Source organism: Paramacrobiotus metropolitanus, unplaced genomic scaffold (genome assembly GCF_019649055.1).
Source record: "Paramacrobiotus metropolitanus isolate TYO unplaced genomic scaffold, Prichtersi_v1.0 Parri_scaffold0000026, whole genome shotgun sequence".
In the NCBI taxonomy this organism is placed as follows: Eukaryota; Metazoa; Tardigrada; class Eutardigrada; order Parachela; family Macrobiotidae; genus Paramacrobiotus; species Paramacrobiotus metropolitanus.
In genome coordinates, this window is record NW_026570246.1 from 483,593 (window position 1) to 500,883 (window position 17,291).

General features: G+C 40.6%; 3 protein-coding genes across 6 annotated transcripts; 2 read left to right on the forward strand and 1 right to left on the reverse strand.

The window, feature by feature from the left end:
- On the forward strand, positions 1 to 4,093 carry LOC129587708 (uncharacterized). Its single transcript, XM_055481574.1, has 3 exons — positions 1 to 367; positions 431 to 1,178; positions 3,209 to 4,093. Exons 2-3 carry the CDS (start codon positions 956 to 958, stop codon positions 3,679 to 3,681), a joined length of 696 nt encoding a protein of 231 aa, XP_055337549.1. The 5' UTR covers positions 1 to 367; positions 431 to 955; the 3' UTR covers positions 3,682 to 4,093.
- Positions 4,094 to 8,563: 4,470 nt separating this feature from the next.
- Positions 8,564 to 12,774, forward strand: LOC129587746 (uncharacterized). Its single transcript, XM_055481639.1, has 6 exons — positions 8,564 to 8,573; positions 8,801 to 8,844; positions 9,438 to 9,822; positions 10,496 to 10,928; positions 11,211 to 11,487; positions 12,043 to 12,774. The coding sequence occupies exons 3-6, from the start codon at positions 9,540 to 9,542 to the stop codon at positions 12,529 to 12,531; spliced, it is 1,482 nt and encodes a 493-aa protein (XP_055337614.1). The 5' UTR covers positions 8,564 to 8,573; positions 8,801 to 8,844; positions 9,438 to 9,539; the 3' UTR covers positions 12,532 to 12,774.
- A 350-nt stretch (positions 12,775 to 13,124) lies between these two features.
- Positions 13,125 to 17,184, reverse strand: LOC129587722 (galactose mutarotase-like). Of its 4 annotated transcripts, XM_055481593.1 has the most exons (8): positions 17,000 to 17,184; positions 16,726 to 16,903; positions 15,731 to 16,089; positions 15,296 to 15,450; positions 14,878 to 15,102; positions 14,406 to 14,635; positions 13,996 to 14,170; positions 13,125 to 13,690 (listed from the first exon to the last, which is right to left on the reverse strand). In XM_055481593.1, exons 3-8 carry the CDS (start codon positions 15,990 to 15,992, stop codon positions 13,601 to 13,603), a joined length of 1,137 nt encoding a protein of 378 aa, XP_055337568.1. In that variant the 5' UTR covers positions 15,993 to 16,089; positions 16,726 to 16,903; positions 17,000 to 17,184; the 3' UTR covers positions 13,125 to 13,600. The 4 variants fall into 4 exon arrangements, with proteins under 4 accessions (XP_055337568.1, XP_055337565.1, XP_055337567.1 ...); XM_055481590.1 differs by having other exon boundaries at positions 16,726 to 17,184; XM_055481592.1 differs by having other exon boundaries at positions 16,720 to 17,184.
- Positions 17,185 to 17,291: the final 107 nt, after the last annotated feature.

The window sequence follows — 17,291 nt, forward strand, 5'->3', positions numbered from 1 at the left end:
TGTATCCTACGGAAACCGGTTGAATCCCTGAGCAAACCTATGCCATCCACCATATTACTCAATAGTCAATAAGCCGTACTATATTTAAACCCCGCTATATTCCATTTTATATCGATCGATTTCATTCCCAGACTCAACTGTCAGCGCGCACAGGGTCGCGCATTCTCCACCATCCAAACGTCGAGAAAAAACAGGCCTCAACACTACAAACTGCGACACTGCCATTCACCGCACACCGCCAGCTTAACCGATTTGCTTGCTCATACATTTGTATGCTACCACGGCATTAGCAATTTGGCAATAAGTTCATGCTGGGCCGCTGTTCCACCCAGGGCTTCTCATACTTAATTCCTCCTGCATGCGTCAAGTGAGTAGATTTGTATCGTTTTGTTTCGGGTAGGACTTTAATTAAGCCCTTTGCGCCTTGCAGATATAATAACCGTTGCAACGGGCCAAATTCGGCAGTCCCGCACTCTCCCAGTTTGCAGTGTGCGTCCTGTTCTCTGATTACGGCGCAACAGCGGCAGTGCTCAGTTCAGAGCGGCTCACTGCAGTTCGGCGCTAGCAACCGGGTTGCCGCATTGATTGACGAATTGCCTTATCTCATTGGTCAATCAGTCGCTTTTGGCTGCCTTGAATTTGCCATATCATTACCGTGAATTCTTCGGGCTGAATTTATTCCCGGACTAATATATTTCTCTCCCTGCCCGTAAAGAATCACCCAAGTCCATTGATATCCGATAAGTAACTAATATTTCTTCTCGGTGCCTTAACGAGACCGTACAGATCGATTGGCAGTGACAAAGTGCGAAAATCCTCCGCCCCAGCTTATCCCTGCGTATTGCCTCCGTGGATCGCTGTGGCCAAGTCGGGAAACGGCTGATATTCCAGCCGCGCATCTACTCAGTGGAAAACCTGTTCATTGATCAGTTGTGTACCGCTGTGCGCCGCCATCATGGTCCTCGTTGATCACGTCCACGCGACGACATCTAACGCTAATTGCGTCCTCATCTCAAAGGAGCGCCAGATGAGTAATTTCGGTTCGGAGCAGTTCGATGAGCATGGCGTTCGTCTCATACGGGATCGTGCTCTACCCTGCCGAATGCGCCGTGTCTGGCGGACGCTGGCGCTGCTGCAGTTTCTCACCGCTGCCGCCATGCTGATCACCGATATTTATGGTAGGCATTGTACTGTAACTGAGTCATTCGTTTTCCATATTTTCTTGTGATTTTACGGAAAATTTTGCTGCTTATGAGGGAGAGAAGGAATTTCGGGACAGTGATAATATTCAGAATTTCGCGGTAGTTTACAAAACCGTGTAAACATTCCTTCTTAATGATGGGACGATTATAGTAAACGCCTAAACGGATCTTAAGAGATCCTTTAATAAAGTTTCTGCCAGGAAGAGTTTGACGTATCGATTCGCCCGAACGAGTGAGTGTAAGATGTGCATCAGCGCCGTCATATTGCGTCATAATTACATTTAGACGTTCAAGTTCAGATCCTTGTATTTAGCCGCCGACGATGGTATCTGTGTAATTTGTAGCTTTTTGTTCGCTTCTTAACTTGCTCTGATTGATGAGGATGCTAGTAGTCTGCAAAACTATCCATTTTTTAAGGGTAAATGTGACAACAAGAAAAAGCGTTGAAGCTTGCGGTGCCATTAAATGTTCCGAAATATCCGAATTTTTAGAAAAAGCGATAATGATCATATAGATATTTCGTCCTCGTATTTGCAGTTAAACCCAGAACGTTTTTTTCAGTGAGTCTTAGTAGGAGATTGTTTATCGTGACATTTATATTGAATACACTGATTCATGTTTATTTGTTAAATTCCTTCCAGTTCGGTTGGTGAATTTCCTGGATGTTTCAGCAGTTTCCGGTTGCTATGAGCGAATACATATCTGATATCTGTATTAGTGCGTGCCTCTGTACTGGGCGGCTTGGGGGGTTTCCAGATCGATAATCCCAAGTGGAGAGTTAACATTGGGGCTCACACTGTAACGGCGACTATATGTAATGCCGCCGTTATTAGCACATTTTCTCCGGGAAAAATTATCAGGTTGCCAATTGAGGCGAAAGAAGTAGCCGGCTGTTTCGGCTTCCGTTGCATAGCCCACGCATGTAGCAATTTTTATGATTCCATAGCCGTAATCGAATTTTCAATGGATGACCGCTTTGATTTGAATCGTTTCCGTTACCCTTGGCGAAACAAGCGGCTAGTATTACGCTTAATTCCTAGGTTTCCAAATCCAATTGCACTCCCTTATTTTCCTAGGCTCGACGCGTATCGATCGCCATTGTTTAGAATTGCCTGCTACTCCTTGTTGTGACAGACAAAATGGTCTTTTACTCTGCAAAATGTTGCTTTTCGTGAGCAAAGCGTCAGCAAAAATCGATAACAAACTGTCGTATAATATTATGCTTCTCGGTTCTCACCTTTCCAGTATGACAGCTAGAATTATTTAACCATTCACGGTATCGCCGGTATGCTACGGCAGCTGATCCCGTAACAGTTTGCAGCTGTGCATTGTTAATGCAAAAATGATCTTTTCGGGAAATATGCACTTTTTCTGCAGTTGAATGAGTTAATTTTATTGCGGTCATAAAAGTTGCCGTTTTGAATTATTAATTTAATTGGTGCTTTTATTGCTTTGTCTATATACTCAAAAACGTTGCTTTTCTGTTTATTAAACAGGGTTATTGCGGTTCTGCAAGGCCCATGCCGCGTTTTAATGGTTTTGTGCATTTAGAAGCGTATTCAGTCATAAAACAGATTGTGTAACGAAACTGATAGGCTAATAAATTTCGATTATTGATGAAAGATTAATAAATTATTTGACGACGTCGACCGATGTATGGACCTTCCGGCGTCTGTTCCGACTGTAAGCAGCTTCATGGGAAGTCCTTCAGGAGTTTATCGTTTTGTTTTGAACTAACTATTCCCGTATGCCGTCTATATGGCTTTCTTTGCCGGAGGAAAAGGAAATTCTCTTGAGTGTCGAAAAGGGTGTCGTAGGTGAGAGAGGTGTGTATATGTACACATATCCAGACTTAGTGGGATCAATAGATTGTGTATAATCAGCGCAGACAGGTCGTTGAGAACGGTGTCGGTATCCATCACGCTTCCAATGATTGTAATGGGTTTGATTGTTCTCATGCACATATTGACAGAGTACTTATGACGCTGTGGTGTGCTTGTTTGTAGCCCATCATCCGATCTCACATGTGAATCCTCTGCTGTCCTCGGAGAATACTAAACTGGTCTACTTCAGATGGGACATGTATCTGGGTATTGTGTCGGCTATATTCCAGCTAATAGCCGCCTTTATTGGCCTTCTTCCACTGGGAATCCCCTGCCGTATGAACCCACCGGCCCGTTACCGTTCCGGACACTTCCTCATGTCGGTGTTTGCCGCCTGTCTGATGGTCATCGCCGCTGTCTCCTACGGGATCGTTCTGTCGACCCTGTCCAAAGATGCCGATTACAATCGGGGAGTGGTGGGGGACGATATTATCGCGCAGCGTACCCGCGATTTGGTGTTCACCTTTAGGATTCTCTTGAGTCTGCTCATCATCCTGCTGCTGGGGGCCCTGGTCAATCTGGCCGTGGTGATTGCGGTGTGCACGGCGGTGCGGAAGTGCTATCGCAACTGTAAAGTGTGCTGTGCCGAGCACTGATGTTGCCAAGTGTTTGCATTGGAGCGGATGGATGAAATACTCTATGAATATTCCTGGAATTGTGCAACTGAATCTATTCGACGTCTTGCAGCTAGTGTGGAGTATTACAATGGTCTGGACATTTGAGATCTTGAGTTTTGGCTACTGTGGCAGGTTGTACGGCACGCATCGATGATTGAGCATTGTGTGAAGCCGGTTGGTTTTTGTTTTCGCTTTAGATGTTTGCTTTAGACCAGACACTGCTACCAGTGTGATCAGATATCACTGAGGTTTTCGTTTTTTTTTGTTGAAGATTTGTGTGCGTGGTTATTTATTTTCCTGTGTTGTCTGCAATCGATTTGTGTTTTTTCCTTTTTCAGCGGTTTTTTTGGCGATATTTAGTGTGAGTGTTAAAGGTTCCTTGTATTCGCAACAGTGTTGCATTTATTTAAATTTTGATCGATATCGTTAAGTTGGTTTGTGTGGTGGGACGTATGCATTTTATGCACCAACAAGTGCAAACGCTACTGAACAAAGCAAATCCATTAATAAGTCGTGAAGTCAAGTTTGTCCACAAAGCTCCGTTGCGTTGTTTGTACTCAGATACATAATACTACGTACAGTTGTTCGCATTTCTGTAAATTTAAAAGACGCGCTTGTTATAACTCGACAAGGTCTGTAACTTAAGTGGTTATTTTAAATTAGCGGTAAGTAATGTTTTCTGAAATAGCCTCGAGCTCAACGTTCCAATAACAAAAAAATAGAACAATTTTTCCACAATAATTATTAAATAAATTTTGGACTTCATGATCATACTGGCGTGAAGAGTATGGCTTGTAGCCCTGTTTCCCGAAACGCTCGGCTTAATGTGTGTAACTCAAGTATTGTACATCGTAGCGTTAATGAATTTCTTGAGAATTCTATTCCATCCGTCATGTGGACGTCTCAATAGGATGAAAAGAAATATGGCATTTCTTGAAAAAAATCCTTGTTCAACTGTTTTGCGACTTCTATATATCCCGCAGAACAATCCGGCATTCCGTGGTTGATTGGTAGGCGAAGAGAGTAGACGACCACATCTTGCGTGCGTCGCATGCTCCTCAGTCGCCATTACGTAAAGCGAACCCGGCATTTATGCTACACGGCTGGATAGTTCCTTGCAGCTATTATAGATTTTTTTACTGAGGATCCCGTACGTCGTTGCCAGCTGACGCCGATTGTAATCGCTTGCATATGGTCTTTAGCATTAATCCAGATCAACGCGTTCTCTGCGGTAAACGCAATGTTGCCAACGAAAAGGCGGCAAGTGTACAAGTAGCTACGGTGGCGAGTCAAAAAGCCTTCAGAAACGCCGGGAACACTTCTTGTGGACAGGGATATCCTCGAACATATCACGTTCGCACATCAGGTTGCTGTCAGCTAAATGCGACAAGCAATTTGCTCATCGAATATCGACACCTTAATGCGCAGGATAAAACCTGGATTTGCCGAATAGAAGTGATGTTCGAGAGATGCCGGCAATACGTTCAATACATGATCACGTTAGACTAACGATTATAGACTACGAAATATCCCCTGCGTATAGTACAATACACCGTATGCGCTAATGCTTATGCAGTTTAGTAATAATTCCAAATTAAGATTTTCATGGAGTCGAATTTGAAATTTCCTTCACTTCCGAAACTTTTTGCTTTCAAACTATAATGGCACAGAAAACCCCAGACCTGGTACACCGATTCTTTTGTTACACAGTACGAGCATACTGCATAATTGCACTGTAAAAAATTAAAAATCGATATTTGTTCTTACACGAACAGATAGATGATAGATACAGTGCTGTACGATATGTATTTTCATCGTACTGCAACAACTGGATAACTGCGGGATAAAAATTGCTAATTTCTACCAACTGCGGTCACTGAATGTCCTTATATTTGAGTTATACTTAGAAATGTGCAGATGATATAGATAAAAATAAAATAAATTCGAGATAAGATAAACAAAAATTTGTTACATCTGAAATAACTAGAAGTATACTTGATGCATGCCGTGAGCTAGCTAACTTCTGCAATATTTTTTTGCCTTGCCGGCGCATACGAAAGGTGACCAACAGTCCAACGCTGACCATACGTATCGAGGATCCCATGGGTAGACTATAGTCTACCCATGGGAACCTCGATAGGTAGCTACCTAAATTATATAGGTCGGTGTAAATTCAGGCATTGACTCAGGCATAAGTTATAACTAACAATCGATTCGCTTTTTGTGTAAGTACAATTTCTGAGTATTGATTCACACGAATACCTACTAAATACACTGCGTGGCCCAATCTCGTCGACGCTACGCTACTCGATTGTATAGCGACAGGTTCAGGAAAAAAAACGAAAATATAAATAATTTAAGAGTATCATGCAAATGCAGTGTTAATATAGTTATCAATACAATAGTAGAAGTAAGGACTTGTCCCGAATTCGAAGCGAATCTTTATCTATGAACCTATATTGACTATGTTGTAACTATGTGCTCTACTGAGCCCAACTAATTCTAACTGCAACCTCGAGGAGGTTTATACTTTTGATTTTTAACAGCACGATTTCTAACAGAATTTTGTAATATTGACTGGAAGTAGTCTAGTTTTTGCTACATATAAAGAATTCCAAATAGAATAAAAATTATATGTTCATTATTGAATTAACTTCAAATAAAGCTCATTATCCAGGATGAAACGGTCGGTCTGTTTAGTGGCAGTGATAACACCAATGCCGGCAATGGTTTTATGAAAATAGGACGTTTAATTTGATAGCTTTGAAATTGAAACTTTTGTTATCAAAAGTAGTATAGTACATGAACAGGAGCATAGTACATGAACAGTATAGTATATGAACAGGAAAATAGTATAGTACAAAATTTTAGGGTATAAATACTTAGCTATGCTTTTGTTACCTAATGTTTTCCTATACAAAAATTGTCCTCTTTAAGAACCTAATAATTGATTTTTTGTTCTAACTGATCCCGTTGATAGAGGTTCAGAGCTCAAAAAATGCAAGAGCAATCTTTTCGAACCCTAATGTCTGCGCTTTAAAATCGTAATTTAAAATATTTTTCAGGTGAAGTGCTGTAAAGCCGATCACCTGGTAAACGACCATAACAAACATAAGCTTTTTCTTCTAGTCCAGGTTCTGAGTTCCTAACCCAGATTAAATTATCATTATAAAGTTAATCACGCTTATAACCCTGTGTGCACTTAAGCGGTATGACATTAGTCGTATCTAATAAAGCAGCACTATCCATAAAACCGATTTTCACGATGATTTCAGAGTCACTGGTATCTAAACTTTCCAAATCACGAATTTTACAGTTCGGTTAAAACACATTATTGCAAATCAAAAAAATTAGCGTTGCATAAACCTATTTACCTTATCATTACTTCCTTCACTATCCTCCTACTACAATTACCCTCAGGCCTCAGTGTGCATTTTACGTTTTTTTTATAATCACGCATGTATTCACGCATATATTTTTTCCGATTAGAATCACCTTCCATTATTTTATTAAGGATAATAACCCTTAAAATTTAACGCAGATCTCTGTGCAAGAAAACTTGCTAACCCATACTGAAGCTAAAAAAACGCACCAAAGCCAAACGAAACACGGCAACCTGAATCAGCACTGTTTCCAAATCCAAACCGGGCCACCGCGAAATAACCAACAAGAAAAAATTTTCTTCACTGCATACTTCTTCAAATCCAACTCCTCAACTTCTTATATACCCACCGAACTGAAAAACTCCAGTCAACAAACCAATTAAACTATACGCCTTCTCGAATAACCATTTAATGTACCTACCAACCTACTTACCATATACAAACCACCTGTTCCTACACATCCAAAACTATCAGAGCAAAACATAATAGTCTGCTCCATTAAGCAATCAACTTTCTCGAAATTTCTTGAATTTTCCACAATAATCCATTACTATCTACAACCCTCAACACACTCCACTTCCTGTAACACTTCATTAAACACTCAAATACGAACAACCAGAAAGTCGAATATATTTATACCATACTACAGCTTTATACCTTCACCCTAATTCAATGTAGACCCTTTCTTCCCTACACTGGATTAGTACACCCTTTCTTCATTATCTCTTCTCGTCAAACATATCACCTTTAATATAATTAACTATATTATTAAATTCTCTATTCAGCACTTTATATTCCTACTCCTTATAATCTCCACATACAATATGCTCCTGCAATGTACTCCTACATTATGGAGAAGCATATTGCAATGTGCTCCTACATATGTAGGAGCACATATATGTAGGAGCACATTGCAGGAGCATATTGGATTACGTTTGTTTGGATACTACAGTTCCGTTTTTCTCCTCTAAGAACCGATGAAACGATGTAATGTGCTCCTACATAATGTACGAGCACATTCCAATGTGCTCCTACATAATGTAGGAGCACATAATGTAAACTAAAAAAGATGCCGAGCTAACAACGCCATCTACAAGTTTCACGCATCGTTACTCGACTCATGTCACATGACTCTTAGGCCCCACCGCTTCCTTTAACCGGCCGGACCCTTCCGTACTCTACGGGCGCTAAAAATTACTTTTGTTTACACACGGATATCGAAGACCAAAAACCGAAACTACAGTTTCATATATGCTACGACTGATTCTAGTCGTATACCGCATATAAGAACCTGTCACGGTTCAATGAACCTGCCGCAAAAATCTGGTTCTGCTCTAACTGTAATGCGTCACCAACGCTTTGCCAAAGATTTTGGTCGACAGTGCATAGCGATTGCTCTAGCATTTACAAGTGCTCTAGCAACTGTGCGTAAATGCTAGAGCATTTACGCACAGTTTATGTCATCATCCAGTGTTTTTTTCAAGTATGGTATGTATCCTTAATTGGCCGCTACGTACACATAACTGTTTTGCAGAATAGTTGTCAATTGACGACTACTGCTCATTGTATACGTACACCGTTACGGTTACCGGTTAGCCTGTTAGGTGATTTACGTCACAATCAGCTGTTATTAATTTTTCAGCAACATTTACTTTTGTTAACAACTGATCCACGCATCTACTTATTATGGTTTATTGGTTTATTGTGTTTTTTAGATAAACTTCATCCACCGAATTCCGTACTCCCATTGACAGTGAACGTAAACCGTAATTTTTGTATAAATCTAATTTTGTAGATACGCTATGACATTCCATTGTACATGTGGAAATGAGTTACTCGAAAGCTTCAACTTATTACAAAAGCTCAAAATAATGGGTGAACTACCGATCCCCGGCGATATACTACTCGTAGAGTACCATGGAGCCAGTGCACGTACCTGATTCAGCAGTTTAGTCACCCGCTATTTGCGTAAACTGTAGGAAACTGTAAGTAGTAAGCCAGGATGGATGATAGATCATATTCATGAATCATAAATTTCGCATGCTTACTTCCCCGTGAAATACGTAGGCTCACGGAGACTTCTTCCACCTCTGGTTTTTTGCTTTTCTTCATGAGGCGCACGCAAAGTGAGCGCATACATGATGTCAAAATCAAAAGCCTAAAAAACATACACTTGCACGCCCTGCGTAGTTGAGATCTTCGAAGCACGGGAAATGCATGCCACACAGTTTTAGGAAATTTAAAATAAATTCTGTCAATTCAGACCAATGCGCGTTCAAGGCAGACCGCAGCACACTACTCATAAGTCAGTACAAATACTTATCTTTTTACTTTAACGCTTTTTGATTTTAGTTCGAGCAATTATTTCGACCGTTTCCCATTGCTCCGTACCTTTCTGGCATTATTCGTACGAAATTATCCTTTTATATCCGTCTAATTTGCGTAACGTTAACTATGGATGTACTCACTGAACTTCCGGTCGAAGACGTTCAGGTGATGGAATGGAGAGGTGAACCGGAAAACACTGGCTTATTGTTGCGACTGCCGTTCGAAGTGTTGCGCCGCATTCTGGTGGAGTATGTCGGTCCCGAGGGAACTGCGATGCTTCGTCAGACAGGGAAGCGAATGAATGATCTGTGCTCGACCGATGACATCTGGAAGGATTTCTGTTGCAAGGAACTACGCTTACGGCCCAAGGATTTAAATATCCCCTACAAATACTGGATTTGTGAGGATGGTAGGAGTTCACAAGTTGCAGCAAGCAGTATAAAATACACTTAATACAGAATGTATAATTTCACACTACATATAGCGTGTTCAGTATACCAGAAGAATATAATATTATATTAAGAGATAGGATGTACTTATAGTTAAAAACTTAGTGAGCAATAAAAATTTGTCAAAGTGTTTATGCATATTTCTTGCTATAGTACAACAACATTTGTTGACACAAACATCGTCAAGGTAATAATAATTTTTTGATAAAAGGTTGCATTACTGGAGTTTCTTGGGAGTCAGATATGATCCGCAGTCGCACACAGCAATCCAGTAAAATGATACCATTCTGCCCATACGTTTATCATTGTTAAGCACTTGTTAATTTAATTATAAGTACTACTAAAAACACGATCGCCAGTTGTTAAAAAAATGCATGGGTACGAGTACATAATGCGCGTGCTTTACGGTAACACCGCATCGAGCTTAAATGTTTACTCACAAACTGAAACTGCAGTCAGTTTGTTTAGCCTGTAAAAATACGCAAAACGCAGTGCTGTATAATGCAGTAATTAGAATGATTTTTGTTCCTCACTTGTCATATATGCAGTATTACGATCACACAAAGCCTGCTTAATTTTAATTAAGTACTATGTCGCCTCGGCTTTTATTGTAGTATGTTGCAATGTTTGCAGAATCGGCGCATCCCCAAATAATCCCGAGCGAGCTGTACGATACGGCGGAACTGAAGCGCGGATCTCCATTGTCCTTTATGGATGCTTATACCCAGCTAATACATCCATTCCGTGGCTTGCTGAACTGGTTTCTTGTTTCTCGTGGCTCCACTTGGGACGATATTTTAACCATAACATTTGAAAATGGTCTCCTACACGGCGAGATTTGGCAGTTATCAAAGGACTTAACCGCGCCAATGATCCCAGTTTCGGATTTTACACTCTTTATTGAAGAGGAAACGGAACGTGTACTGATTCGCAATGATTTCATTTTTACCATCCTGTCTGCACCAGAAGTACCACTGAAGAAGTTAATTACTACCGGTTTTCGTCCGCCGGCTCAGCGTCCGACTCATGCTGTTTTCACTTTCCGGTCTCACCGGCATCACGCCAGGTATCTATTACAAATACACCACGGACACATATATAAAATAATTGTTATTTTACAGAAGTTATGTATTGCTTTTTTGCTTTACTGGGTTTTGGTTTTGTTTTAACCATAAAAAATACATTGTAGACTACTCTGTAGTAAATCGAAGAGTACTTACACGTACGACTGCAAACTTTCATGGAAGGTTCATGCGATTAGCTTCTAATTAGGTGTGACTAAGTGTTCTATATTGGGACGTGCCGGCATAATATTTTGTGCACCATTGTGTTATTTGCGTATATGCAGAAGGTGGAAAATGATCCAGGATTTCATCACGGCACAAGGAATTTCCTGGCCGGCTTCCTCGTCTAATCAGCGACCGTTCGAAGGCCCTCTAGCGTACAGTAAATTGGAAGATATGTTTGATATGACCGATGTCCGAGCTGGAGGCCGTCAGCACAGCGCTCGCATGTTTTATCCACACCGAGCTGTGATGCAGCCACCACTCGGACCATTCTGGAGCAGCCTTCCATCGGGACTTTTCAAGGGAGCCTTTGGCCCTATCGGAAATCAACTAATTACGGTAATACTTCCGAAAACAGCTGGATCGTTTCTTTTACATAGTGCGCTGAATCTTGTTGTTGGAAGTAATGTCGAAACTATACAAAATTTAACATAAACTGCACATATACAATATTGTATAATATGTAGGTATCACTCCATGTAGGTATTGCGATGCAATAACTGTTTTGAGCTACGACAATAGGCCTAGCGCTAGCAGTTAATATTGTTTAATTATAAGTCATGTACTCAAAGCGGGCATTAATAGTATGTACATCTTTATACCGGTATATTCTGCAAAAGTACGTACATAACTGACCGCTTTCGGTATCCAGTTGGGAAAAAGACTATCATTGTTTTCTGACAACATCTAACCTGATTCGGTTTTACTGCATCACGTCAAGCATACGAGTATTAATGATGCTATAACCAGGTAATACGTAAAGAGCTAGAACAGTTATTTTATTTGTTCTAGCTATTAGATATTCGAGTTTAAGTGTAAACGGCATTTGCTTGTACAAGTTTGAAATGAAGCAGTATGATGTAATCTGAATATTGTCCTGTTTATTTAACGCAGGTTGTCTGGGGTCGCATGCCGGGCGCCAGTGATGCCGTTACGGATTTCCTTACCGGCATCAAGACAACCGGCCATCTACACCGACCAGCGGGTACATGTTTGTTCCTTTTCAAAATCGCCAACCAAATTGTTTGCACCAGTACCGACGACCAGAAGGATCCAGAAAAACTGGAAGCAATGGCTCACGGACCATTCGTCAAAGTCCCTTCCGGTTGTACGGTCGAAGCCGTGCAACCATTTAAAATGCCTGCTGGTGTCCAGCTTCCGCTATCTCTGGATGCGAATCTCATCCCAGACACGTGCACTGCTCGATTTGTGGGACAGGGAGCAATGGCCAGTCGCACAGATGAACATGTTAATTTTGATGTACCCGCGCATATGATTGTATTTAGCCCAACGAGATTTATGGTTTTGTGGCTGGGACTAGTCAAAGTAGCTGTACTATTTGAAAAAATCTCGACGAATGACAAATTTTGCAAATATGTTTAGTTAAATCATACGATTATGTAAGATACGATCATATGCACACTTGTATGATGTGTAATTGTTTTTCATCTGCTCAAAAGGGATTCCATGCAAGTTTGCATCACGTTATGTTCAGCAATTTTTGTTGTAAGATGTTAAGCGATTTTGTGCTATAGTTACGTACAGTGTATTTACCATAGAAATACAAATTCAGTTGGCATTTCTGGCCTAAGTGATAAGACTTACGACTGTTGAATATGTCGCGATATGAACATAAATAAAATAAAAAAAATTCAGTTTGAATATGCATATATAACAGTGATAACATAACGTTTACGATGCAATAAAGAGACTGGAAAGGTTTAAGTCCGAGCTTTCGGTAATTTAAGAGACGACCGGTGTAGAAATTCTACACTGGAAAACTGTTAGTGTGTAATCTGTGGATGCATTGGTCAGTTCAGTCGTACGCATTAAAGTGTAAGATATCACTAGATTTCGAGAAAGTAACAAACAAAAGTTTTCGAAAAGCACTATTGTCGTTTTTGTCTTTTTAATAATACTGAATAGTACTGGCCGTTAGCTAGTTTAACAGCGAGCTACGAAGTGGTAGTTTTCGGTTGTCGAATATAACTTCACGTTAGTATTCAGAGTCTTAACAAAACACGCAGATTGCGAAGTGTCAACACAGAAAGATTCTCCAAAAACGAGGGCCGAACAAATTAAAAATACTCTAGAGTATTCATGTGCTTTCCTCAACTGCAACAACAAAACGATAGATATGAAACCAACAACACGATGAGTATTCAAATGTGCTTTTTCCTGCGAAAACAGCATTTCCACTGAGATTCTTCGACAATCGCAATAAAACAACCAAACATAAATAAATTAGGAATTTACAATCACAATGAGCCATCCACAATTTAGTTTACGCGTCAAGACAAGAAAACACACTGTGCCGCCGAATTAAGCAAGCCATTCGTGAATAAGCACTTAACCGCGGCACGAAATCCTACAAGCCGATGGCATGCCATACGAGCGGTAAGCAGTAAAAAGCACCCACGGCGAAGCGGGTCGAAATCGGCAAATATTTAATTTAATCCTTATGCTTGGATTTGGTAAATTTCCAGATAGTGGTGTGGAGATAAGTCTGGCCAGATTTGACGATTGGGGAAGGAAATCCCGGCTAGAAAAGTAAAAAACTTGATTTATGACGATTTCTCCCGACCAATAGGCGAGCCTAACAAGGAGAAAATTAAGGAAAACACATTCTTTAGACAATATTCAACATTTACGCACTTCTAAATGAAAGCTGTTTCCATGCAAGTGCGACGAAACATTTAATTATTTACAAATCGAACCACAAGGAAGTTAATTTTAGCCTCCCGCGATGCAAAAGCTCAAACGTATTTTATCGTAAAAAAATCATCACAGTGAATAACAAATTAATAACAGATGCGTCTGCTGCCGAGCGTAACTATATCTACCTACCGTATTAATCGCATTCGGATAGTTCTGTGTTTCAAAGCAGATAGCGGAATGTCGATCCAAAATTTCACCGTATTTTCCCACAACATCTTTATGGAGGTAGTTTCCGGTATACATCAAAACACCTGGTTGCGTTGTAAGAATTTCCATGCTTATTCCGGTTTTCGGGTGAGAAATTCTGCAACACGCAGTCACGTCTTTGATAATGTCACCGACAACCGGAATATGATTCAGCGGCAAACCATTGCTTAAAAAATGCATGCTCCAATTAAGATACAGTATCATGACAATCATCACACCCGTTTAGCCGCACCTAAACGCATTCACATGCATATACAGCACTTACTCGATCAAATCTAGTTTAACTGTAGCCTATAAAATCATAAAATAATACAAGGAAAATCGGCACTTACGTGGCTGCATGTGCTGGCGTTGTGCGTGGAACATCAGACAAGCAAAAGTAATGGTCATAGCCATTATCGGGAGTGGTTGGGATGGCATCACCAAGACGGCGCCCCTTCCGAAAGTCGTAAATCGTTCCCTGGACAGGGACAATCTCCCCAGTCGGTATGGAATTCTCGTTCACTGGTAGATACGACTCTGCAGCGATGCTGACGATGTGCTCATAAATATTTGGTTCGTCCTGCAATGCAACGAAATAAAGACACTGTGTACTAACGTCACATCAGTCAGAAATCGTTGCAGCAGTTCGACCATGTCCCTGCGATACTATGTAGCTACCGAAACACAAACTGCCAAAAATTAGTTGACGATACTTTGAGCAAGTTTCTCAAATCAAATCCAACTTTCGAATCTTTTGGTCAGCTTAATGTGCAGTTTATGCACTGCTGTGCTCTAAAATTTAGGTTTTTGAGTTTTACGCACCTTGCCCCCGAGATTAAAATAAGCATGATTCGGAATGCTAACAATCGTCGCTTCTTCCGCCAGACACTTAATCTTGATGATAACTTCGTTTTCGTTGGTCAGGCGATATTCTACTTCACAGACCAACTCCCCGGGATAGCCTTCGGTGCCGGAAGGACTGTTATGCCGAAAACGGATGCCACTAACACCGTTTTCTTCTTCGATCGGCTCAGCACGCCAGACAACCTATTAAGTATATTTACTGAATTAATAAATTACTGATTAATAAATCAATTATTTGAACCAATCCGAATCAATCTTGTATGGGTGTATCTGACAGCCTGTAATGTACACCTTAAATACGATAACTGCAAGAAGATTACGTACGAATACTGACTGCAATCTCTTACGAAAAAATCAGCGCGCATGGATGCTTTACCTTGTCGAAGCCATTCAACCCTCCGTGCAAATGGTTGTTTCCATCATTCGCCACAAGATTACAAGTTCGTCCATCTATATTGACAGTGGCGGGCGCGGTCCTTCCAGCAACACGTCCCACAAGTGCTCCAAAATACAGATCATCCTTGAGATAGTCTGAAAGCACACAACCAACCCGTAAATAATTGTGGTACAGCTAATCGGTTGCAATACAATGATGAATAACATAAACACCTTCATAAGGGAGGCGAAAATAAAATCTTCCTTCAACCTAGAGACCACTTAATATAATTTTTTTTGCGCACGAAAATAAAATTTCTACCATCGCAATAGGGATTAATGGCCAATCATGGTTCAGTTAAATATCAAAAGAAGCTCGGACTAAAAAGCGCTTCTCAAAACACCGCACGGTTCCCACAGGTCGTGTCCAACTTACCTTCCAAAGACTTGAAGCCGCACACCACATCGACAAAAGTGTCATTAGCAGCAGGAACTTTGAGTCCAACAATGCGTGCACCGTAATCAATCACAGTCAATACGGCTCCGTGTTTATTCTCAATTTCAAACATGTGTACAGCCTGGGCGAACGACATTTTCCCGAACGTCTGCGTCCTCATTTTATAGCGGTTGTGGTATTTGGAATAGCAGCAAAAGCAGAAAATATGCTTGCAACGTGTCCAGTTCCAGCAGCAACCCATCACAGACAGCTTATCAGTCGCATCACGCAGTCAAACCGATAACTCGACACCGTAAACGCATCGCCGCAGGAAATGGAACGTATTATACAGTCCACAGCTGCAAGTGCAAATTGCAAGTAAAATACAGAGAAGCAAAAACTATTCACCAACGCTTTCAAAGAAAAACGGTGCAAGTCAAAACTAAACATATTACAAGTCCTGGCGAATTCGGCAGCAAACAACGGGAATAAATAATAAATCCTTTGGGCCCATTTTATTCGGTGTCAGTCGAAAAACAAATAAAAATGGGCCCATTCGGTGTCAGTCGAAAAACTAATTATGCTAGATGCCTTTGAATTTTCGTATAAATCATACTTCTGCACTGATGGTTTCTAATTTTGAAAAAATTAGAACTAGTGACGAACAGTTTACTAGAACTAGAAACAAATAATCTAATTCTGCTTTCCTATTTATGGTCACTTTTTTACAGGGCTGTGCATTTGCTGTGACTTTCGTGAATCAAGGCAGCAATCCGGTAATCAGGAATGTAAACAAAACATTGATAGCGATAGCGACAGATCACAGAACAAACGAAAACCGCCATTTAGTAGGTAGTCAAGGATTATAATAATATGAACTGGAAGTTTCCATCATAACAGAGAAAATGATAAAGCAAAAAGCAATCCGTTTAAGAAATAAGTAACGGCCATTAAGCTTTAAAATTACTTACTTATCAGTTATCACTTACGGTCACGGACTATCACGGCCAACCAAAGTCCGTGGGATGCTACCCGTGTGATCTGCGACTCTTTCCCTCTTTCCTGAGCCTTTCGCATTCGATTGGAAAAGTCCCGATGTTTGATGATTTCGAATTTTGATCCAAATAAGTTTAAATGAATTTCCACTGAAGCACTACCTCGACTCCCACATAACTTCAACAGATAAATAATGGCTGCAGTCTTTCAAGAAAGTTAGTATGAGTAGAAGTACTGTACTGTAGACAGAATCTAGCAAAACTGGCTTCTAACTTTTTGGCACAATTACTGAGTTACTTTCCGGTTAATAAAAGGAGTACGGAATACAAATTATTCGCCCATACTACATAATTGTTACACAGGGAACTTTTTAGATATTAAATAGCACAACAATACGTTCGTTCCGGGAAAAGAAAACATACAGCAAAAAACCGTTGTATGCAAATCTGCCAGCCGTCGTAAACACAGCCACACAAATAAATGTGCGTAGTACCAAAAACTTACTATAGTGCAAGAGGACTGGTAAGCGGCTTGGATTTGCTCATGACGTCATCACTCTCGCATA